At 40.5% G+C, this 27,630-nt stretch overlaps 1 protein-coding gene across 1 annotated transcript in view; it reads left to right on the forward strand.

Moving 5' to 3' along the window:
- The window catches only part of LOC110515346, a 98,483-nt gene that overhangs the window by 34,949 nt on the left and 35,904 nt on the right, over window positions 1–27,630 (forward strand). Inside the window, exons 4-6 of the mRNA XM_036989227.1 lie at window positions 6,725–6,805; window positions 6,935–7,049; window positions 7,931–7,973. Of these exons, the coding sequence (XP_036845122.1) occupies window positions 6,725–6,805; window positions 6,935–7,049; window positions 7,931–7,934 (200 nt within the window). The 3' untranslated portion in view covers window positions 7,935–7,973. The remainder of the gene's footprint in view (window positions 1–6,724; window positions 6,806–6,934; window positions 7,050–7,930; window positions 7,974–27,630) is intronic.

A 27,630-nucleotide genomic window follows, 5' to 3' on the forward strand; every position in this document is an offset into this window, starting at 1 on the left:
CCACAGGTACTGTAATACTGTATAACACTATAACACCACATGTACTGCAATACCGTATAACACCACAGGTACTGTAATACTGTATAACACTAACACCACAGGTACTTTAATACTGTATAGCACTATAACACCACAGGTACTGTAATACTGTATAACACTATAACACCACAGGTACTGTAATACCGTATAACACCACAGGTACTGTAGTACTGTAATACCGTATAACACCACAGGTACTGTAATACTGTATAACACTATAACACCAAAGGTACTGTAATACTGTATAACACTAACACCACAGGTACTGTAATACTGTATAACACTAACACCACAGGTACTGTAATACTGTATAACACTAACACCACAGGTACTGTAATACTGTATAACACTATAACAACACAGGTACTGCAATACCGTATAACACCACAGGTACTGTAATACTGTATTACACTATAACACCACAGGTACTGTAATACTCTATCACTATAACACCAAAGGTACTGTAATACTGTATAACACTATACCACCACAAATACTGTAATACTGTATAACACTAGAACACCACAGGTACTGTAATACTCTTTCACTATAACACCAAGGGTACTATAATACTGTATAACACTAACACCACAGGTACTGTAATACTGTACAACACTAACACCACAGATACTGTAATACTGTATAACACTATAACACCACAGGTACTGCAATACCGTATAACACCACAGGTACTGTAATACTGTATAACACTATAACACCACAGGTACTGTAATACTGTATAGCACGATTACATCACAGGTACTGTAATACTGCATAGCACTATAACATAACATGTACTGTAATACTGTATAACACTAACACCACAGGTATTGTAATACTGTATAACACTATAACACCACAGGTACTGTAATCCTTTATAACACTATAAAACCACAGGTAATGTAATACCGTATAACACCACAGGTACTGTAGCACTGTATAACACTATAACACCACAGGTACTGTAATACTTTATAACACGATTACACCACAGGTACTGTAATACTGCATAGCACTATAACATAACATGTACTGTAATACTGTATAACACTAACACCACAGGTAATGTAATACTGTATAACACTATAACACCACAGGTACTGTAATCCTTTATAACACTATAAAACCACAGGTAATGTAATACCGTATAACACCACAAGTACTGTAATACCGTATTACACTATAGCACCACAGGTACTGTAATACTGTTAGTGTTACACCTCAGGTACTGTAATACTGTATAACACTATAACACCACAGGTACTGTAATACTGCATAACATTATAACACCACAGGTACTGTAATACTGTATAACACTAACACCACAGGTACTGTAATACTGTATAACACTATAACACCACAGGTACTGTAGTACTGTATAACACTATAACACCACAGGTACTGTAATACCGTATAACACCACAGGTACTCTAGTACTGTAATACCGTATAACACCACAGGTACTGTAATACTGTATAACACTAACTCCACAGGTACTGTAATACTGTATAACACTAACACCATAGGTACTGTAATACTGTATAACACCACCGGTACTGTAATACTGTATAACACTATAACACCACAGGTACTGTAGTACTGTGTAACATTAAAAACCACAGGTACTGTAATACTGTATTACACTATAACACCACAGCTACTGTAATACTCTATAACACTATAACACCAAAGGTACTGTAATACTCTATAACACTATAACACCACAGGTACTGTAATACTGCATAGCACTATAACACCACAGGTACTGTAATACTGTATAACACTATAACACCACATGTACTGCAATACCGTATAACACCACAGGTACTGTAATACTGTATAACACTAACACCACAGGTACTGTAATACTGTATAGCACTATAACACCACAGGTACTGTAATACTGTATAACACTATAACACCACAGGTACTGTAATACTGTATAACACCACAGGTACTGTAGTACTGTAATACCGTATAACACCACAGGTACTGTAATACTGTATAACACTATAACACCAAAGGTACTGTAGTACTGTATAACACTAACACCACAGGTACTGTAATACTGTATAACACTATAACACCACAGGTACTGTATACCGTATAACACCACAGGTACTGTAATAGTGTATAACACTAACACCACAGGTACTGTAATACTGTATAACACTATAACACCACAGGTACTGTAATACTTTATAACACGATTACACCACAGGTACTGTAATACTGCATAGCACTATAACATAACATGTACTGTAATACTGTATAACACTAACACCACAGGTACTGTAATACTGTATAACACTATAACACCACAGGTACTGTAATCCTTTATAACACTATAAAACCACAGGTAATGTAATACCGTATAACACCACAAGTACTGTAATACCGTATTACACTATAGCACCACAGGTACTGTAATACTGTTAGTGTTACACCTCAGGTACTGTAATACTGTATAACACTATAACACCACAGGTACTGTAATACTGCATAACATTATAACACCACAGGTACTGTAATACTGTATAACACTAACACCACAGGTACTGTAATACTGTATAACACTATAACACCACAGGTACTGTAGTACTGTATAACACAATAACACCACAGGTACTGTAATACCGTATAACACCACAGGTACTCTAGTACTGTAGTACCGTATAACACCACAGGTACTGTAATACTGTATAACACTATAACACCAAAGGTACTGTAGTACTGTATAACACTAACACCACAGGTTCTGTAATACTGTATAACACTATAACACCACAGGTACTGTAGTACTGTATAACACTATAACACCACAGTTACTGTAATACTGTATTACACTATAACACCACAGGTACTGTAATACCGTATAACACCACAGGTACTGTAGTACTGTAATACCGTATAACACCACAGGTACTGTAATACTGTATAACACTATAACACCAAAGGTACTGTAGTACTGTATAACACTAACACCACAGGTTCTGTAATACTGTATAACACTATAACACCACAGGTACTGTAGTACTGTATAACACTATAACACCACAGTTACTGTAATACTGTATTACACTATAACACCACAGGTTCTGTAATACTGTATACCGTATAACACCACAGGTACTGTAATAGTGTATAACACTAACACCACAGGTACTGTAATACTGTATTACACTATAACACCACAGGTACTGTAATACTCTATAACACTATAACACCACAGGTCCTGCAATACCGTATAACACCACAGGTACTGTAATACTGTATAACACTATAACACCACAGGTACTGTAGTACCGTGTAAAACTAACACCACAGGTACTGTAATACTGTATTACACTATAACACCACAGGTACTGTAATAGTCTATAACACTATAACACCACAGGTACTGTAATACTGTATAACACTATAACACCACAGGTACTGTAATACCGTATAACACCACAGGTACTGTAGTACTGTAATACCGTATAACACCACAGGTACTGTAATACTGTATAACACTAACACCACAGGTACTGTAATACTGTATAACACGATAACACCACAGATACTATAATACTGTATAACACTAACACCACAGGTACTGTAATACTGGATAACACTAACACCACAGGTACTGTAATACTGTATAACACGATAACACCACAGATACTATAATACTGTATAACACTAACACCACAGGTACTGTAGTACTGTGTAACACAAACACCACAGGTACTGTAGTACTGTATAACACTAACACCACAGGTACTGTAATACTGTATTACACTATAACACCACAGGTACTGTAATGCTGTAGTATTACACTATAACACCACAGGTATTGTAATTCTCTATAACACTAACACCACAGGTACTGTAGTACTGTGTAACACTATAACACCACAGGTACTGTAATACTGTATAACACAATAACACCACAGGTACTGTAGTACTGAATAACACCACAGGTACGGTAATACTGTATAACACTATAACACCACAGGTACTGTAATACTGTATAACACTATAACACCAGAGATACTGTAATATTGTATAACACCACAGGTACTGTAGTACTGTAATATCGTATAACACCACAGGTACTGTAATACTGTATAACACTGTAACACCACAGGTACTGTAATACTGTATAACACTGTAACACCACAGGTACTGTAATACTATATAACACTGTAACACCACAGGTACTGTAATACTATATAACACTATAACACCACAGGTACTGTAGTACTGTGTAACACTAACACCACAGGTACTGTAGTACTGTATAACACTAACACCACAGGTACTGTAATAATGTATTACACTATAGCACCACAGGTAGTGTAATACTCTATAACACTATAACACCACAGGTAGTGTAATACTCTATAACACTATAACACCAAAGGTACTGTAATACTGTATAACACTGTAACACCACAGGTACTGTAATACTGTATAACACTGTAACACCACAGGTACTGTAATACTGTATAACACTATAACACCACAGGTACTGTAGTACTGTATAACACTAACACCACAGGTACTGTAATAATGTATTACACTATAACAACACAGGTATTGTAATACTCTATAACACTATAACACCACAGGTACTGCAATACCGTATAACACCACAGGTACTGTAATACTGTATAACACTATAACACCACAGGTACTGTAATACTGTATAACACGATAACACCACAGGTACTGTAATACTGTATAACACTATAACACCACAGGTACTGTAATACTGTATAACACTATAACACCACAGGTACTGTAGTACTGTGTAACACTAGCACCACAGGTACTGTAATACTCTATAACACTATAACACCAAAGGTACCAAAATACTGTATAACACTATAACACCACAGGTACTGTAATACTGCATAGCACTATAACACCACAGGTACTGTAATACAGGTATAACACTATAACACCACAGGTACTGTAATACTGTATAACACTATAACACCACAGGTACTGTAATTCTGTATTAAACTAACACCACAGGTACTGTAATACTGTATAACACCACAGGTACTGTAGTACTGTAATACCGTATAACACCACAGATACTATAATACTGTATAACACTAACACCACAGGTACTGTACTACTGTGTAACACAAACACCATAGGTACTGTAGTACTTTATAACACTAACACCACAGGTACTGTAATACTGTATTACACTATAACACCACAGGTACTGTAATAATGTAGTATTACACTATAACACCACAGGTATTGTAATACTCTATAACACTAACACCACAGGTACTGTAGTACTGTGTAACACAATAACACCACAGGTACTGTAGTACTGAATAACACCACAGGTACTGTAATACTGTATAACACTATAACACCACAGGTACTGTAATACTGTATAACACTATAACACCACAGGTACTGTAATACAGGTATAACACTATAACACCACAGGTACTGTAATACTGTATAACACTATAACACCACAGGTAGTGTAATTCTGTATTACAATAACACCACAGGTACTGTAATACTGTATAACACTATAACACCATAGGTACTGTAATACCGTATAACACCACAGGTACTGTAGTACTGTAATACCGTATAACACCACAGGTACTGTAATACTGTTTAACACTAACACCATATGTACTCTAATACTGTATAACACTATAACACCACAAGTACTGTTATACTGTAGTACTGTATAGCACCACAGGTACTGTAATACTGTATAACACTATAACACCAAATGTACTGTAATACTGTAGTACTGTATAACACCACAGGTACTGTAATACTGAATAACACTATAACACCACAGGTACTGTAATACTGTATAACACTATAACACCACAGGTACTATAATACGGTATAACACTATAACACCACAGGTACTGTAATACTGTATAACACTATAAAACCACAGGTACTGTAATACTGTAGTACTGTATAACACCACAGGTACTGTAATACTGAATAACACTATAACACCACATGCACTGTAATACTGTATAACACTATAACACCACAGGTAGTGTACTACTGTGTAACACTATAACACCACAGGTACTGTAGTACTGTATAACACTAACACCACAGGTACTGTAATACTTTATAACACCACAGGTACTGTAATACTTTATAACACCACAGGTACTGTAATACTGTATAACACTATAACACCAAAGGTACTGTAATACTGTAGTACTGTATAACACCACAGGTACTGTAATACTGTATTACACTATAACAAACCAGGTACTGTAATACTGTTTAACACTATAACACCACAGGTACTGTAATACTGTATAACACTATAACACACCAGGTACTGTAATACTGTATAACACCACAGGTACTGTAATACTGTATAACAACACAGGTACTGTAATACTGTATAACACTATAACACCACAGGTACTGTAGTACTGTATGTGGTGTTTAGTTCCAGGAAGATCTGGTTCAGTCCGTGTTAATATCCTCTCTCTCTCCTGTGTTTAGTTCCAGGTTGATCTGGTCCTTTCTGTGTTAATATCCTCTCTCTCTCTCCTGTGTTTAGTTCCAGGTGGATCTGGTCCAGTCTGTGTTAATATCCTCTCTCTCTCCTGTTTTTAGTTCCAGGTTGATCTGGTCCTTTCTGTGTTAACATCCTCTCTCTCTCTCCTGTGTTTAGTTCCAGGTGGATCCGTTCCAGGTGATGTGACCTATGCTGACATCAACCACACAGAGAAGAGACAACACAACAGGAGTAGAGGTAGGAAGAAGGGAGAGACCAACAACACTCCCCTCATCTTTCTGAAGTAAATCATATGTATTTACTGTGTTTTTAACAATAGTTAAAATGTATCTCACTAGTTGTGACCTGTTTATGTGTTTCTTTTAGAGAAGGTCGTTCCAGACCCTGTCTACTCAGCGGTGAAGACAGACAGAGATACAGGTCAAAAGGTCGTTCCAGACCCTGTCTACTCAGCGGTGAAGACAGATAGACAGAGATACAGGTCAGAAGGTCGTTCCAGACCCTGTCTACTAAGCAGTGAAGACAGACAGAGATACAGGTCAAAAGGTTGTTCCAGACCCTGTCTACTCAGCGGTGAAGACAGATAGACAGAGATACAGGTCAGAAGGTCGTTCCAGACCCTGTCTACTCAGCAGTGAAGAAAGAGAGAGATACAGGTCAAAAGGTCATTCCAGACCCTGTCTACTCAGCAGTGAAGACAGACAGAGATACAGGTCAAAAGGTCGTTCCAGACCCTGTCTACTCAGCGGTGAAGACAGATAGACAGAGATACAGGTCAGAAGGTCGTTCCAGACCCTGTCTACTCAGCAGTGAAGACAGATAGACAGAGATACAGGTCAGAAGGTCGTTCCAGACCCTGTCTACTCAGCGGTGAAGACAGACAGAGATACAGGTCAGAAGGTCGTTCCAGACCCTGTCTACTCAGCAGTGAAGACAGAGAGAGATAAAGGTCAAAAGGTCATTCCAGACCCTGTCTACTCAGCAGTGAAGACAGACAGAGATACAGGTCAAAAGGTCGTTCCAGACCCTGTCTACTCAGCGGTGAAGACAGATAGACATAGATACAGGTCAGAAGGTCGTTCCAGCATAAAAAAGAACTAGCTCACTTTTTGTTCAGATTTACAAATGAAGCACCGTGTATAGTGTAGATAATCATTATTATAATAATAGATAATAGATCTTCAAAAACCAAACTTAGGAACGGGAAGCATAGAAATATCTCACAAAGAACAGATCTACCGCTACTTAGATTGGCTTTACAGCAATTTGACAGATCAATAACACAATTCTATGTGGATTAGTTGGGTTACTCAAAAAGGTAGATATTGCCATTTTAACAAATTAAATCTGTGTGAACTTTAGGTAGAGCTGTATCTGGATCCAGGGACGAAACGTACAGACTGAGGTAGGTCCATATCACTGTATCACTAACCCTAATGTACAGACTGAGGTAGGTCCAGATCACTGTATCACTAACCCTAATGTACAGACTGAGGTAGGTCCAGATCTCTGTATCACTAACCCTAATGTACAGACTGAGGAAGGTCCAGATCACTGTATTACTAACCCTAATGGACAGACTGAGGTAGGTCCAGATCACTGTATCACTAACCCTAATAGAGAAACTGAGGTAGGTCCAGATCACTGTATCACTAACCCTAATGTACAGACTGAGGTAGGTCTAGATCACTGTATCACTAACCCTAATGTACAAACTGAGGTAGGTCCAGATCACTGTATCACTAACACTAATGTACAGACTGAGGTAGGTCCAGATCACTGTATCACTAACCCTAATGTACAGACTGAGGTAGGTCCAGATCGCTGTATCACTAACCCTAACCCTAATGTAAAGACTGAGGTAGGTCCAGATCACGGTATCACTAACCCTAATGTACAGACTGAGGTAGGTCCAGATCACTGTATCACTAACCCTAATGTACAGACTGAGGTAGGTCCACCTAATCCTAACTTCAACTCCAAACCTAATTTCAACTCTAACCCTAACTTCAACTCTAACCCTAACTTCAACTCTAACTTCAACTTCAACTCTAACCCTAACCCTTCAACTCTAACTTCAAAATGAAATGTTGTGTTATGAATGATGTAGCATGTTGTGTTATGAATGGTGTAGCATGTTGTGTTATAAATGATGTAGCATGTTGTGTTATGAATGATGTAGCATGTTGTGTTATGAATGATGTAGCATGTTGTGTTTGTTATGAATGATGTAGCATGTTGTGTTATGAATGATGTAGCATGTTGTGTTATGAATGATGTAGCATGTTGTGTTATGAATGATGTAGCATGTTGTGCTATGAATGATGTAGCATGTTGTGTTTGTTATGAATGATGTAGCATGTTGTGTTATGAATGATGTAGCATGTTGTGTTATGAATGATGTAGCATGTTGTGTTATGAATGATGTAGCATGTTGTGTTTGTTATGAATGATGTAGCATGTTGTGTTATGAATGATGTAGCATGTTGTGTTATGAATGATGTAGCATGTTGTGTTATGAATGATGTAGCATGTTGCGTTATGAATGATGTAGCATGTTGTGTTTGTTATGAATGATGTAACGTGTTGTGTTATGAATGATGTAGCGTGTTGTTTGTTATGAATGATGTAGCATGTTGTGTTGTTTTATGAATGATGTAGCATGTTGTGTTGTGTTATGAATGATGTAGCATATTGTGTTGTGTTATGAATGATGTAGCATGTTGTGTTACGAGTGATGTAGCATGTTGTGTTATGAATTATGTAACATGTTGTGTTATGAATGATGTAGCATGTTGTATTTGTTCAAATCAAATCACATTTTACTGGTCACATTCACATGGGGTTAGCAGATATACATATGAGATGAGTAATGTAGGGTATGTAAACATTATACAAAGTGGCATTGTTTAAAGTGGCTAGTGATACATTTATTACATTCAATTTTTTATTATTAAAGTGGCTAGCAATTTGAGTCAGTATGTTGGCAGTTCAACAGTCTGATGGCCTTGAGATAGAAGCTGTTTTTCAGTCTCTCTGTCCCTGCTTTGATGCCCCTCTACTGACCTCGCCTTCTGGATGATAGCGGAGTGAACAGGCAGTGGCATGGGTGGTTGTTGTCCTTGATTATCTTTATGGCCCTCCTGTGACATCTGGTGTTGTAGGTGTCCTGGAGGGCAGGTTTGCCTCCGGTGATGCGTTGTGCAGACCTCACTACCCTCGGAAGAGCCTTACAGATGTGGGCGGAGCAGTTGCCGTACCAGGTGGTCCGTCAGAATGTCCAGTTGCACAGGGCGGGGTCGAGAACCAGGGGCTCAAGCTTATTGGTGAGTTTGGAGGGTACTATGGTGTTAAATGCTGAGCTGTAATTTGTAAACAGCATTCTTACATAGGTATTCCTTTTTTCCAGATGGGTTAGGGCAGTGTGCAGTGTGATTGCAATTGCGTCGTCTGTGGACCTATTGGGGCGGTAATCAAGTGCGTCTAGGGTGTCAGATAGGGTGGAGGTGATATGATCCTTGACTATTCTCTCAAAGCTCTTCATGATGACAGAAGTGAGTGCTACGGGGCGATAGTCATTTAGCTCAGTTACCTTAGCTTTCTTAGGAACAGGAACAATGGTGGCCCTCTTGAAGCATGTGGGAACAGCAGACTGGGATAGGGATTGATTGAATATGTCCGTAAACACACCATCAGCTGGTCTGCACGTGCTCTGAGGGCGCTGCTGGGGATGCCGTCTGGGCCTGCAGCCTTGCGAGGGTTAATACGTTTAAAATGTTTTACTCATGTTGGCAGCGGTGAAGGAGAGCCCGCAGGTTTTGGTAGCGGGCCGTGTGAGTGGCACTGTATTATCCTTAAAGCGAGCAAAGAAGTTGTTTAATTTGTCTGGGAGCAAGACATCGGGGTTGGTTTTCTTTTTGTAATCCGTGATTGACTGTAGACCCTGCCACATACGTCTCGTGTCTGAGCCGTTGAATTGCGACTACTTTGTCTTTATACGGATGCTTAGGTTGTTTGATTGCCTAGCGGAGGGAATAGCTACACTGTTTGTATTCTGTCATGTTTCCGGTCACCTTGCCATGATAAAAAGCAGTGGTTCGCACTTTCAAGGTTTGCGCGAATGCTGCCATCAGTCAACAGTTTCTTGTTGGGGAAGGTTTTAATATATGTCATGGGTACAACATCACCGATGCACTTGCTAATAAACTCGATCACCGAGTCAGCGTATACATCAATGTTGTTGTCTCTGGCTATCCTGAACATATCCCAGTCCATGTGATCGAACCAATCTTGACGCGTGGATTCCGATTGGTCGGACCAGCGTTGAACAGATCTGAGCATGGGCGTTTCCTGTTTTAGTTTCTGTCTATTGGCTGGGAGCAACAAAATGGAGTCGTTGTCAGATTTTCCAAAAGGAGGGCGAGGGAGGGCTTTGTATGCATCATGGAAGTTAGAGTAGCAATGATCCAGAATGCTGCCAGCCCGGGTCGCGCATTCGATATGCTGATAAAATTTGGGGAGCCTTGTTTTCAGATTAGCTTTGTTAAAATCGGCAGCTACAATAAAGCAGCCTAAAGGTATATCCAGTTGACATAGAGTCCAGTTAAGTTCTTTCTGTCGAGGTGTCTGGGGGGGGGGGGGGGGGTGTACACGACTGTTATTATAATCAAAGATCATTTTCTTGGTAGATAATGCGGTCATCATTTGATTGTAAGGAATTCTAGGTCAGGTAGAGCAAAAGGACTTTAGTTCCTGTATGTTGCTATAACCACAACACGATTCGTTAATCATAAGGCATACAACCCTGCCCTTCTTCTTAGCAGAGAGATGGTTGTTTCTGTTTGTTTCGCGATGCGTGAAGATACCGGGTGGCTGTACCGACTCTGATAACATATCCTGAGTGAGCCATGTTTCCGTGAAACAGAAAATGTTACAATCTCGGATATCCCTCTGGAAGGCAAACCTTGCTCGAAATTCACCAACCTTGTTGTCAAGACACTAGACATTGGCGAGTAGTACACTCAGGAGCAGTGAGTGATGTGCTCATCTATAGAGCCTGACCAGAAGACCGATCCGTCTTCCCTTCTGCAGTGCCGTTGTTTTGGGTCGCCTACAGGGATCCATCCGATCCATTGTCCTGGGTGGTGGTCCAAACAGAGGATCCGCTTCGGGAAAGTCGTATTCCTGGTCGAAATGTTGGTAAGTTGATGTTGCTCTCATGTCCACTAGTTCTTCCCGGCTGTATGTAATGAGACTTGACATTTCCTGGGGTAACAATATGAGAAATAATCCACTAGAAAAAACAAAATACTGCATAGTTTCCTAAGAACGCGAAGCGAGGCAACCATCTCTATCGGCGCCAATTCATACCAGTTATGAATGACGTAGTATGTTGTGTTTGTTATGAATGATGGAACATGTTGTGTTTGTTATGAATGATGTAGCATGTTGTGTTGTTTTATGAATGCTGTAGCATGTTGTGTTATGAATGATGTAGCACGTTGTGTTTGCTATGAATGATGTAGCGTGTTGTGTTTGCTATGAATGATGTGGCATGTTGTGTTATGAAGAATGTAGCATGTTGTGTTATGAATGATGTGGCATGTTGTGTTTGTTAATTATGATGTAGCATGTTGTACCATCTCTTCTGAACTTGTCTGTTTGTCTCACTTTCAAACCCAGAGACTTTGTATCTGAGAGTCAAACACACACGCCACTACACCTGGAGGCCTAGCTTGTAGCATTTAGCATTGTGAGGTTGTGTTGTGTGTTACATGTCTGTGTGAGAGAGAAAGAGATAGAGAGAGAGATACAGTTGAAGTCAGAAGTTTACATACACCTTAGCCAAATACATTTAAACTTTTCACAATTCCTGACATTTAATCTTAGTAAAAAATTCCCTGTTTTAGGTCAGTTAGGATCACCACTTTATTTTAAGAATGTGAAATGGAATTTTGATACAGTGAAATAATCTTGCTGTAAACAATTGTAGAAGTCCTAACCGAATTGCCAAAACTGTAGTTTGTTAACAAGAAATGTGTGGAGTGGTTGAAAAGAGTTTTAATGACTCCAACCTAAGTGTATGTAAACTTCCAACTCACCATGGAATGCAACACAATGTGCTTCAAAATCATAACAATAGCAACTGAACAACCAAAAAGCTCCCTGAGGAAAAGCTAAGCTAAAAATATGTGTTTTAAGATCTCTTTTAAATATGTCCACAGTTTCACTTACCCTCAGGTTCTCTGGCAGGCTATTCTAGAGACTGGGGTATAACAACTAAAGGCTGGGGTTATAGTAACTAAAGGCTGGGGACATAGTAACTAAAGGCTGGGAGCATAATAACTAAAGGCTGGGGGCATAGTAACTAAAGGCTGGGGGCATAGTAACTAAAGGCTGGGGGCATAGTAACTAAAGGCTGGGGGTATAACAACTAAAGGCTGGGGACATAGTAACTAAAGACTGGGGGCATAGTAACTAAAGGCTGGGGACATAGTAACTAAAGGCTGGGGGCATAGTAACTAAAGGCTGGGGGTATAACAACTAAAGGCTGGGGGTATAACAACTAAAGGCTGGGGGCATAGTAACTAAAGGCTGGGGGCATAGTAACTAAAGGCTGGGGACATAGTAACTAAAGGCTGGGGACATAGTAACTAAAGGCTGGGGGTATAACAACTGAAAGGCTGGGGACAAAGTAACTAAAGGCTGGGGGTATAGTAACTAAAGGCTGGGGGCATAGTGACTAAAGTCTGGGGGCATAGTAACTACAGGCTGGGGGCATAGTAACTAAAGACATAGTAACTAAAGACATAGTAACTAAAGACATAGTAACTAAATACATAGTAACTAAAGGCTGGGGACATAGTAACTACAGGCTGGGGGCATAGTAACTAAAGGCTGGGGGCATAGTAACTAAAGTCTGGGGGCATAGTAACTAAAGACATAGTAACTAAAGACATAGTAACTAAAGACATAGTAACTAAATACATAGTAACTAAAGGCTGGGGACATAGTAACTACAGGCTGGGGGCATAGTAACTAAAGGCTGGGAGCATAGTAACTAAAGGCTGGGGGCATAGTAACTAAGGGCTGGGGGCATAGTAACTAAAGTCTGGGGGCATAGTAACTAAAGGCTGGGGGCATAGTAACTACAGGCTGGGGACATAGTAACTAAAGGCTGGGGGCATAGTAACTACAGGCTGGGGGCATAGTAACTACAGGCTGGGGGCATAGTAACTAAAGGCTGGGGGCATAGTAACTAAAGGCTGGGGGCATAGTAACTAAAGGCTGGGGGCATTGTAACTAAAGGCTGGGGGTATAGTAACTAAAGGCTGGGGTCATAGTAACTAAAGGCTGGGGGCATAGTAACTACAGGCTGGGGGCATAGTAACTAAACGCTGGGGGCATAGTAACTAAAGGCTGGGGTCATAGTAACTAAAGGCTGGGGGTATAGTAACTACAGACTGGGGGCATAGTAACTACAGGCTGGGGACATAGTAACTAAAGGCTGTGGGCATAGTAACTAAAGGCTGGGGGCATAGTAACTAAAGGCTGGGGGCATAGTAACTAAAGGCTGGGGACATAGTAACTAAAGGCTGGGGGCATAGTAACTAAAGACTGGGGGCATAGTAACTAAAGGCTAGGGACATAGTAACTAAAGGCTGGGGACATAGTAACTAAAGGCTGGGGGCATAGTAACTAAAGGCTGGGGGCATAGTAACTAAAGGCTGGGGGCATAGTAACTAAAGGCTGGGGGCATAGTAACTAAAGGCTCTCTCCATGCCTCTTGGCCCCCCTCAGGTTCTCTGGCAGGTTATTATAGTATAGTAACTAAAGTCTGGGGGCATAGTAACTAAAGGCCATGCCTCTTTGTCCTATGCTTTGTGATAGTTAAAAGGCTGCCTCTCCATGCCTCTTGGTCCTAGGCTTTGGGATAGTTAAATGGCTGGCTCTCCATGCCTCTTGGTCCCATTTAGGTTCTCTGGAAGGCTATTCCAGAGGCTGGGGGCATAGTAACTAAAGGCTGGGGACATAGTAACTAAAGGCTGGGGACATAGTAACTAAAGGCTGGGGGCATAGTAACTAAAGGTATCCTCTCCATGCCTCTTGGTCCTAGGCTTTGGGATAGTTAAAAGGCTGTCTCTCCATGCTTCTTAAAACCAGTGTAATATGTTCTCTCTGTCTGGTCTTGGTCAGTACCCTGCAGCATTCTGTATGTTTTACAGTACAGTGACCTTAAAACCGGTGTAATGTGTTCTCTGTCTGGTCTTGGTCAGTACCCTGCAGCATTCTGTATGTTTTGTAGTTCACAGAGTCTCTCTGTATCAGCCTGAGAGAGAAGCAGCTGCACCTTGGTAATGTTCCTCAGGTGGGAAAAAGCTATTTTGGTCACATTCCTAATGTGTGATTAAAGAGTTCAGAATCTAAAATAACACCTAGGTTTTTTACCTGGTGATTAATCTTTGTTGCCTGTGATTTCAAATGTGCGGCCAGATTCTCTCTCTGTGCTTTGGCTCCAACAATAATTACATCGGTCTTGTCTTGCTTTAGCTGGAGGAAGTTGTGAGCCATCCAAGTATTTAAATCACTAATACAGTCTAACAATTTATCCGTGAAGCTAAAATTAAAATCAATGCTGTGCTTTCTGATAACCCTGCCAAGGGGTAACATATATCAACTGGACAGTACAGGACTGATAACCCTGCTGGGTAACATATATTAACTAGGCAGTACAGGACTGATAACCCTGCCAAGGGGTAACATATATCAACTGGACAGTACAGGACTGATAACCCTGCTGGGTAACATATATTAACTAGGCAGTACAGGACTGAAAACCCTGCTGGGTAACATATATTAACTAGACAGTACAGGACTGATAACCCTGCTGGGTAACATATATTAACTAGACAGTACAGGACTGATAACCCTGCTGGGTAACATATATTAACTAGACAGTACAGGACTGATAACCCTGCTGGGTAACATATATTAACTAGACAGTACAGGACTGATAACCCTGCTGGGTAACATATATTAACTAGACAGTACAGGACTGATAACCCTGCTGGGTAACATATATTAACTAGACAGTACAGGACTGATAACCCTGCCAAGGGGTAACATATATTAACTGGACAGTACAGGACAGATAACCCTGCTGGGTAACATATATTAACTAGACAGTACAGGACTGATAACCCTGCTGGGTAACATATATTAACTGGACAGTACAGGACTGATAACCCTGCTGGGTAACATATATTAACTAGACAGTACAGGACTGATAACCCTGCTGGGTAACATATATTAACTAGACAGTACAGGACTGATAACCCTGCTGGGTAACATATATTAACTGGACAGTACAGGACTGATAACCTTGCTGGGTAACATATATTAACTAGACAGTACAGGACTGATAACCCTGCTGGGTAACATATATTAACTGGACAGTACCGGACCCACAATGGAGCCTTGTGGAACACCACATGTGACATCATAGTCAACAGTGTTGAGTACTGCACTTAAATCCAATAATACAAGAACAGAGAACTGTTTGGTATCTGTGTTGGTTCTAAGATAAATTATCACTTTAACTATGGTTGTCTCTGTGTTTTGGTGGGCAAGAAAACCAGAATGCTTAAATTGTGATATTATTTTCCAGGGAAAATAATTCCACAGCGACTTTGCATGGTAGGCAAAGAAAAAGAAAGTTGTGATGTCATTTTCCTGAACATGTCTGTGTACACCAGGGATCATAAATCCATGGTACCTTTGTGTGATAGGCTAGTACACACATCATCAAACTTCTCAGCAGGTCTTGACTGATACACAGTCTAATGTTGGTTATCTTATCTCTGTAAAATGCTGTAAACTCATCACATTTACATGTGGAGGAAAGTTCACATAGGTTTGCTGGAGGTAGGATTTATCAGGCCATCAATGGTGGAGAAGAGCAATCTCTAGTTATTCTGATTATTAATGATTAAGTTAGTAAAATGAGCCCATCTGGCATTTCTAATGGCCTTGTTATATATGATGCTCTCTCATTTCTAATGGCCTTGTTATATGTGATGCACTCTCACTTCTAATGGCCTTGTTATATATGATGCTCTCTCATTTCTAATGGCCTTGTTATATATGATGCTCTCTCATGTCAAATGGCCTTGTTATATATGATGCTCTCTCATTTCTAATGGCCTTGTTATATATGATGCTCTCTCATTTCTAATGGCCTTGTTATATATGATGCTCTCTCATTTCTAATGGCCTTGTTATATATCTCAGAATATCAAAATGAACCTGCAACTTTGACTTCCACTTTCCCTCTGCCATTCTGCAATTTCTCTTTAATTTATTAGTTTCCTTTCTCATCCAAGGGGCTCTCCATTTGGATGTGACCTTTTTCAACTTTTCAACAGCTAAGGCACCGATGTTTGCAATTGATTTACAATGTTTTTATTTAATTAATGTTTGTACTGGCAACAAGGTAGTAAAAAATCCCCAGTGGTGATTAGATAAAGCAACATCAATAGAGGACATGTCAATAGAAAACCCCTTGGTAATAACCAAGTACAGAGTATGGCTGTGGTTATGGGTGGGCCCAGTAGAAAGTCCCTTGGTAATAACTAGATCCAGAGAATGGCTGTGGTTATGGTGGCTGCCATTTCAACAGTATAACATGATGCTTTGGTCTGGTGGCTGACATTTAAACAGTATAACATGATGCTCTGGTCTGGTAGCTGACATTTAAACAGTATAACATGATGCTCTGGTGGCTGACATTTAAACAGTATAACATGATGCTCTGGTCTGGTTGCTGACATTTAAACAGTATAACATGATGCTCTGGTCTGGTGGCTGACATTTAAACAGTATAACATGATGCTCTGGTCTGGTGGTTGATATATAAACAGTATAACATGATGCTCTGGTCTGGTGGCTGACATTTAAACAGTATAACATGATGCTCTGGTCTGGTGGCTGACATTTAAACAGTATAACATGATGGTCTGGTCTGGTGGCTGACATTTAAACAGTATAACATGATGCTCTGGCCTGGTGGTTGACATTTAAACAGTATAACATGATGCTCTGGTCTGGTGGCTGACATTTAAACAGTATAACATGATGCTCAAAAGATCCAAAGTCACCAAATGAAACATCCTTACTACTGACAGCATTAAAAATAGAGGCTGCCCCCTACCCCCCACCACACACACATATAAACATATCGCTACAAGCTCAATCAGCCACAGATCTCCTGCTCTGGTACGTCTCTCTGTGAACTACATCACCTCTGTCCCTCTGTCACACATTTTACATGTATATATGTTTTAAAGATTTTGGTTAGCAGTAAGTAGTGAGTCATTTAGCAGAAACACTTATCCAGAGCGACTTACAACCGTGAGCGGATACATGGTTAAACTTTTCCAAGCGCCATTCTCTACTAACTGAGCCACACAGAACACAGACACACAAACTGAGCCAAACACACAGACACACATGCAGAGAAACAAAAAAACACACACACACACACTCACACTCACACTCACACTCACACTCACACTCACACACAGACACAGACACACAAACACATACCTCCCTCTTCTGCCTCTTCTTCACATAGTTGGAACTCATTTTTTAAAACAAATTTCATCCACTTTGTGCAGTCGGTTAGGACATCTACTTCGTGCATTACACAGGTCATTTTTCCAACAATTGTTTACAGACAGATTATTTCACTTATAATTCACTGTATCACAATTCCAGTGGGTTAGAAGTTTACATACACTAAGTTGACTGTGCCATTCAACAGCTTGTTGCTGTTACAGAAAATTATGTCATGGCTTTAGAAGCTTCTGATAGGCTAATTGACATCATCTGAGTCAATTGGAGGTGTACCTATGGATGTATTTCAAACTCAGTGCCTCTTCGCTTGACATCATGGGAAAATCAAAAGAAATCAGCCAAGACCTCAGAAAGAAATTATAGACCTCCGTAAGTCTGGTTCATCCTTGGGAGCAATTACCAAATGCCTGAAGGTTCCACATTCATCTGTACAAACAATAGTACGCAAGTATAAACACCATGGGACCACGCAGCCATCATACCGCTCAGGATGGAGACGCGTTCTGTCTCTTAGAGATGATTGTACTTTGGTGCGAAAAGTGCAAATCAATCCCAGAACAACAGCAAAGGACCTTGTCAAGATGCTGGAGGAAACAGGTACAAAAGTATCTGTATCCACAGTAAAACGAGTCCTATATCAACATAACCTGAAAGGCCGCTCAGCAAGGAAGATTCCACTGCTCCAAAACCGCCATAAAAAAGCCAGACTACGGTTTGCAATTGCACATGGGGACAAAGATCGTTCTTTTTGGAGAGATGTCCTCTGGTCTGATGAAATAAAAATAGAACTGTTTGGCCATAATGACCATCGTTATATCTAGAGGAAAAAGGGGAGGCTTGCAAGCCAAAGAACACCATCCCAACCGTGAAGCACGGGGGTGGCAGCATCATGTTGTGGGGGTGCTTTGCTGCAGGAGGGGCTGGTGCACTTCACAAAATAGATGGCTTCATGTGGAAGGAAAAATTACGTGGATATATTGAAGTACAATCTCAAGACATCAGTCAGGAAGTTAAAGCTTGGTCGCAAAGGGGTCTTCCAAATGGACAATGACCCTAAGCATACTTCCAAAGTTGTGGCAAAATGGCTTAAGGACAACCAAGTCAAGAAATTGGGGTGGTCATCACAAAGCCCTGACCTTAATCTTATAAAAAATGTGTGGGCAGAACTGAAAAAGTGTGTGCAAGCAAGGATTAAATGTCAGGAATTGTGAAAAACTGAGTTTAAATATTTTTGCCTCAAGTGTATGTGAACTTCCGACTTCAGCTGCAAGTATTCTGTACATTCAGAGTTCTAAACACTTAAAACAACAGTCAAACACCTGGTTGAATCAGTCAAAATAATTGGGCTGTATGTTGGGGTGTATAAATGTAACTAACTACACATTAAACACTGATACCTGTTGGGGTGTATAAATGTATCTAACTACACATTAACCACTGAGACCTGTTGGGGTGTATAAATGTATCTAACTACACATTAAATACTGAGACCTGTTGGGGTGTATAAATGTATCTAACTACACATTAAACACTGAGACCTGTTGGGGTCTATAACTGTTGCTGTGGTGTTGGAGGTCTTCACTGTAGTAGACTGGACCAGCTCCTCTGTCCCTCACTCATCTCTCTCTCCTCTCTCTTTACCTAGAGACCCTGTTCATCAGAACGTCATGGTGTTGGAGGTCTTCACTGTAGTAGACTGGATCAGCTCCTCTGTCCCTCACTCATCTCTCTCTCCTCTCTCTTTACCTAGAGACCCTGTTCATCAGAACGTCATGGTGTTGGAGGTCTTCACTGTAGTAGACTGGACCAGCTCCTCTGTTCCTCACTCATCTCTCTCTCCTCTCTCTTTACCTAGTGACCCTGTTCATCAGAACTTCATGGTGGATGGAAAAAGATGCTCTCTTCAGGTGCGGTGAATAACCACAACCCTGTCAGTCCATCTCTTTACTTCTCCTTTCTCTTAAATTCTCTCTCCCTCCTTCCCTTATCTTTAACCAACTGCAGCCTTGACCGCCAACAGCATCAGCAACAGAGAGGTGTGAAGTTTCCACAACAGAGAGAGTCAGTTTATCATGTACTTCTCTTTAGACACTGCAGCCTTGACCTCCATCAACAGAGTTAGAGTTAGTTTATCATGAGAACATACAGACACCACTAACTGGACCTATCAACAACAAGAGTTAGTTTATCATGAGAACATACAGACACCACTGACTGGAACTATCAACAACATGAGTTAGTTTATCATGAGAACATACAGACACCACTAACTGGAACTATCAACAACATGAGTTAGTTTATCATGAGAACATACAGACACCACTAACTGGAACTATCAACAACAAGAGTTAGTTTATCATGAGAACATACAGACACCACTGACTGGAACTATCAACAACAGAGTTAGTTTATCATGAGAACATACAGACACCACTGACTGGAACTATCAACAACAAGAGTTAGTTTATCATGAGAACATACAGACACCACTGACTGGAACCAGCTGACAGTATCAGTTGTAAAGGCTTCATTACTACTAACAGAAGGACAGTTCTAGTGTTATGTCCATGATTAATGATGTAACGACTTCATTCCTACTAACAGAAGGACAGTTGTAGTGTTATGTCCATGATGAATGATGTAAAGACTTCATTACTACTAACAGAAGGACAGTTGTAGTGTTTTGTCCATGATGATTGTTGGAAAGGCTTCATTACTACTAACAGAAGGAAAGTTGTAGTGTTATGTCCATGATGATTGTTGCAAAGGCTTAATTGTGTTTTATATTGAGCTGGTCTGTTAAATTCTGTTTGTTCATGTGAAATTGGAAAGTGTATTTTTCTATAATGTCGTTGTGGGTGTTTATCTTGAGCAACACCATTGTATGGCTGCCAACTTGTCAAATAAAGCTTCCTAAAATGTGTTAGAAAATGTGTCAGTTTGTCACTTTCATGAGTTTGGAGTAATAACATGTTCTACTACTGAAGACATTGTCTCTAATCGAGTGGAGTAATAACATGTTCCACTACTGAAGACATTGTCTCTAATCCAGGTTGGAGTAATAACATGTTCCACTACTGAAGACATTGTCTCTAATCTAGTGGAGTAATAACATGTTCCACTACTGAAGACATTGTCTCTAATCTAGTGGAGTAATAACATGTTCCACTACTGAAGACATTGTCTCTAATCTAGTGGAGTAATAACATGTTCCACTACTGAAGACATTGTCTCTAATCTAGTGGAGTAATAACATGTTCCACTACTGGAGATCTGGGTTGTGCCTTTAAATTTCTAGAAAATGAACGACTAAGGAAGTATGTTTCACTTGTCTTTTTGACTTCTCTAACCCCAAACCCCGGCCTGGTCTGATTGGTCTGTTTTACAAGCATTCCCCGAAGTCTTGCGATATTGTGCCTCTGGGTTTAGAAATGTCTGGTGGGTATTAGCAGCAACAGAGCAGGTTTGAATCTTAGGCAACCTGCTTACACATTGTTTGAAGTACAATAGACCAACATAGCTACCGTAGTAGGTCAAAGCTATGTGCTGGAAAACCTTGGTAGAGCATGGGTGTAGAAGGAATTGTGGTGCTCGTGTGAATTTATTTTCTTTTCGGGCTAAAGACCAATGCCTACTTCTCACTTTAAACACATTTTATTTTTTGTAATTAAATACAGTGCCTTCAGAAAGTATTCATACCCCTTGACTTATTCCACATTTTCTTGTGTTCCAGACTGAATTCAAAATGTATTATTTCTCACCCACCCCACAATGACATCACAATACCCCATAATGATATCACAATATCTCACAATGACATCACAATACCCCATAATGACATCACAATATCTCACAATGACATCACAATACCCCACAATGACATCACAAAACCCCACAATGACATCACAATACCCCATAACGATATCACAATATCTCACAATGACATCACAATACCCCATAATGATATCACAATATCTCACAATGACATCACAATACCCCATAATGATATCATAATATCTCACAATGACATCACAAAACCCCACAATGACATCACAATGCCCCATAATGATATCACAATATCTCACAATGACATCACAAAACCCCACAATGTCATCACAATACCCCATAACGATATCACAATATCTCACAATGCCATCACAATACCCCATAATGATATCACAAAACCCCACAATGACATCACAATGCCCCATAATGATATCACAATATCTCACAATGACATCACAAAACCCCACAATGACATCACAATACCCCATAATGATATCACAATATCTCACAATGACATCACAATACCCCACAATGACATCACAATACCCCACAATGACATCACAATACCCCATAATGACATCACAATACCCCACAATGACAAGGTGAAAACATGTTTTTAGAAATGTAAAGTTCTTGAAAATGAAGTACATATATATATGGAATTCACACCCCTGGTTCATTACATTAACTCTGTACCCCCTGTATATTGTCTCGCTGTTGTTATTTTACTGCTGCTCTTTAATGTGATTTGTATTTCTTATTCGTCTTTTTAAAACTGCATTGATGGTTAAGGGCTTGTCAGTAAGCATTTCATGGTAAGGTTGAATTCGGCGCATGTAACCAATAACATTTGATTTGATGTTAGAATCACATTTGGCAGCGAATAGTGATTACAACTGTAAGTATTTCTGTCTCTAAGAGCTGTAAGTGTTTCTCTCTCTAAGAGCTGTGAGTCTTTCTGTCTCTAAGAGCTGTGAGTCTTTCTGGGTCAGTCTCTAAGAGCTGTGAGTCTTTCTGGGTCAGTCTCTAAGAGCTGTGAGTCTTTCTGGGTCAGTCTAAGAGCTGTGCGTAATTCTGGGTAAGTCTCTAAGAGTTGTACGTTTTTCTGGGTAAGTCTCTAAGAGCTGTAAGTTTTGCAATCTCTAAGAGCTGTAAGTATTTCTGTCTCTAAGAGCTGTGAGTCTTTCTGGGTAAGTCTCTAAGAGCTGTAAGTATTTCTGGGTAAGTCTCTAAGAGCTGTAAGTATATCTGTATAAGTCTCTAAGAGCTGTAAGTATTTCTGTCTCTAAGAGCTTTGCAAACCTGGAAGTCTTGTCATAGATTTCAGTCAAAACTGTAACAAGGCCACTCAGGGACATTACATGTTGTCTTTGACTGTAACTAGGCCACTCAGGGACATTACATGTTGTCTTTGACTGTAACTAGGCCACTCAGGGACATTACATGTTGTCTTTGACTGTAACAAGGCCACTCAGGGACATTACATGTTGTCTTTGACTGTAACTAGGCCACTCAGGGACATTCAATGTTGTCTTTGACTGTAACTAGGCCACTCAGGGACATTACATGTTGTCTTTGACTGTAACAAGGCCACTCAGGGACATTACATGTTGTCTTTGACTGTAACTAGGCCACTCAGGGACATTAAATGTTGTCGTTGACTGTAACAAGGCCACTCAGGGACATTACATGTTGTCTTTGACTGTAACAAGGCCACTCAGGGACATTACATGTTGTCTTTGACTGTAACAAGGCCACTCAGGGACATTAAATGTTGTCGTTGACTGTAACTAGGCCACTCAGGGACATTCAATGTTGTCTTTGACTGTAACTAGGCCACTCAGGGACATTCAATGTAGCATGATATAGCATGTTGTGTTATGAATGATGTAGCATGTTGTGTTTGTTATGAATGATGTAGCATGTTGTGTTTGTTATGAATGATGTAGCATGTTGTGTTATGAATGATGTAGCATGTTGTGTTTGTTATGAATGATGTAGCATGTTGTGTTATGAATGATGTAGCATGTTGTGTTATGAATGATGTAGCATGTTGTGTTTGTTATGAATGATGTATCATGTTGTGTTATGAATGATGTATCATGTTGTGTTATGAATGATATATCATGTTGTGTTATGAATGATGTATCATGTTGTGTTATGAATGATGTATTATGTTGTGTTATGAATGATGTAGCATGTTGTGATATGAATGATGTAGCATGTTGTGTTATGAGTGATGTAGCATGTTGTGTTATGAATGATGTAGCATGTTGTGATATGAATAATGTAGGGTATGTAAACATTATACAAAGTGGCATTGTTTAAAGTGGCTAGTGATACATTTATTACATCCAATTTTTTATTATTAAAGTGGCTAGCAATTTGAGTCAGTATGTTGGCAGTTCAACAGTCTGATGGCCTTGAGATAGAAGCTGTTTTTCAGTCTCTCGGTCCCAGCTTTGATACACCTGTACTGACCTCGCCTTCTGGATGATGGCGGGGTGAACAGGCAGTGGCTCAGGTGGTTGTTGTCCTTGATGATCTTTATGGCCTTCCTGTGACATCGGGTGGTGTAGGTGTCCTGGAGGGCAGGTAGTTTGCCCCCGGTGATGCGTTGTGCAGACCTCACTACCCTCGGAAGAGCCTTACAGATGTGGGCGGAGCAGTTGCCGTACCAGGCGGTCCGTCAGAATGTCCAGTTGCACAGGGCGGGGTCGAGAACCAGGGGCTCAAGCTTATTGGTGAGTTTGGAGGGTACTATGGTGTTAAATGCTGAGCTGTAATTTGTAAACAGCATTCTTACATAGGTATTCCTCTTTTCCAGATGGGTTAGGGCAGTGTGCAGTGTGATTGCAATTGCGTCGTCTGTGGACCTATTGGGGCGGTAATCAAATTGGAGTGGGTCTAGGGTGTCAGATAGGGTGGAGGTGATATGATCCTTGACTATTCTCATGATGACAGAAGTGAGTGCTACGGGGCGATAGTCATTTAGCTCAGTTACCTTATCTTTCTTGGGAACAGGAACAATGGTGGCCCTCTTGAAGCATGTGGGAACAGCAGACTGGGATAGGGATTGATTGAATATGTCCGTAAACACACCAGCCAGCTGGTCTGCGCGTGCTCTGAGGGCGTTGCTAGGGATGCCGTCTGGGCCGGCAGCCTTGCGAGGGTTAACACGTTTAAAATGTTTTACTCATGTTGGCAGCGGTGAAGGAGAGCCCGCAGGTTTTGGTATCGGGCCGTGTCAGGGGCACTGTATTATCCTCAAAGCGAGCAAAGAAGTTGTTTAATTTGTCTGGGTCCGTGATTGACTGTAGACCCTGCCACATACGTCTCGTGTCTGAGCCGTTGAATTGCGACTCTACTTTGTCTCTATACGGATGCTTAGGTTGTTTGATTGCCTAGCGGAGGGAATAGCTACACTGTTTGTATTCGGTCATGTTTCCGGTCACCTTGTCATGATAAAAAGCAGTGGTTCGCACTTTCAAGGTTTGCGCGAATGCTGCCATCAGTCAACAGTTTCTGGTTGGGGAAGGTTTTAATAGTTGCCATGGGTACAACATCACTGATGCACTTGCTAATAAACTCGCTCACCGAGTCAGCGTATACATCAATGTTGTTGTCTCTGGCTATCCTGAACATATCCCAGTCCATGTGATCGAACCAATCTTGACGCGTGGAATCCGATTGGTCGGACCAGCGAGCATGGGCGTTTCTTGTTTTAGTTTCTGTCTATATGCTGGGAGCAACAAAATGGAGTCGTGGTCAGATTTTCCAAAAGGAGGGCGAGGGAGGGCTTTGTATGCATCATGGAAGTTAGAGTAGCAATGATCCAGAATGCTGCCAGCCCGGGTCGCGCATTCGATATGCTGATAAAATTTGGGGAGCCTTGTTTTCAGATTAGCTTTGTAAAAATCGGCAGCTACAATAAAGCAGCCTAAAGGTATATCCAGTTGACATAGAGTCCAGTTAAGTTCTTTCTGTCGAGGTGTCTGGGGGGGGGGGGGGGGGGGTGTGTGTACATGACTGTGATTATAATCAAAGATTATAATTATATTTCTTGGTAGATAATGCCCTTCTTCTTAGCAGAGAGATGGTTGTTTCTGTTTGTTTCGCGATGCGTGAAGATCCCGGGTGGCTGTACCGACGCTGATAACATATCCTGAGTGAGCCATGTTTCCGTGAAACAGAGAATGTTACAATCTCGGGTGTCCCTCTGGAAGGCAAACCTTGCTCGAAATTCACCAACCTTGTTGTCAAGACACTGGACATTGGCAAGTAGTACACTCAGGAGCAGTGAGTGATGTGCCCATCTATGGAGCCTGACCAGAAGACCGATCCGTCTTCCCTTCTGCGGTGCCGTTGTTTTGGGTCGCCTACAGGGATCCATCCGATCCATTGTCCTGGGTGGTGGTCCAAACAGAGGATCCGCTTCGGGAAAGTCGTATTCCTGGTCGAAATGTTGGTAAGTTGACGTTGCTCTCATGTCCACTAGTTCTTCCCGGCTGTATGTAATGAGACTTGCCATTTCCTGGGGTAACAATATGAGAAATAATCCACTAAAAAAACTAAATACTGCAGAGTTTCCTAATAACGCGAAGCGAGGCAACCATCTCTATCGGCGCCATTTCATACCAGTTATGAATGATGTAGCATGTTGTGTTATGAATGATGTAGCATGTTGTGTTTGTTATGAATGATGTAGCATGTTGTGTTTGTTATGAATGATGTAGCATGTTGTGTTATGCATGATGTAGCATGTTGTGTTTGTTATGAATGATGTGGCACGTTGTGTTATGAAGAATGTAGCATGTTGTGTTTGTTAATTATGATGTAGCATGTTGTACCATATCTTCTGAACTTGTCTGTTTGTCTCACTTTCAAACCCAGAGACTTTGTATCTGAGAGTCAAACACACAAGCCACTACACCTGGAGGCCTAGCTTGTAGCATTTAGCATTGTGAGGTTGTGTTGTGTGTTACATGTCTGTGTGAGAGAGAAAGAGATAGAGAGAGATACAGTTGAAGTCAGAAGTTTACATACATCTTAGCCAAATACATTTAAACTCAGTTTTTCACAATTCCTGACATTTAATCCTAGTAAAAAATTCCCTGTTTTAGGTCAGTTAGGTTCACCACTTTATTTTACGAATGTGAAATGGAATTTTGATACAGTGAAATAATCTGTCTGTAAACAATTGTAGAAGTCCTAACCGAATTGCCCAAACTATAGTTTGTTAACAAGAAATGTGTGGAGTGGTTGAAAAGAGTTTTAATGACTCCAACCTAAGTGTATGTAAACTTCCAACTTCACCATGGAATGCAACACAATGTGCTATAATGCGCTAACAATAATAACTGAACAACCAAAAAGCTCCCTGAGGAAAAGCTAAGCTAAAAATATGTGTTTTAAGATCTCTTTTAATATGTCCAAAGTTTCACTTCCCCTCAGGTTCTCTGGCAGGCTATTCTAGAGGCTGGGGGTATAACAACTAAAGGCTGGGGGCATAGTAACTAAAGGCTGGGGGCATAGTAACTAAAGCCTGGGGACATAGTAACTAAAGGCTGGGGGCATAATAACTAAAGGCTGGGGGCATAATAACTACAGGCTGGGGACATAGTAACTAAAGGCTGGGGACA

The sequence above is a fragment of the Oncorhynchus mykiss genome, chromosome 9 (genome assembly GCF_013265735.2).
Source record: "Oncorhynchus mykiss isolate Arlee chromosome 9, USDA_OmykA_1.1, whole genome shotgun sequence".
Taxonomy (NCBI): domain Eukaryota; kingdom Metazoa; phylum Chordata; class Actinopteri; order Salmoniformes; family Salmonidae; genus Oncorhynchus; species Oncorhynchus mykiss.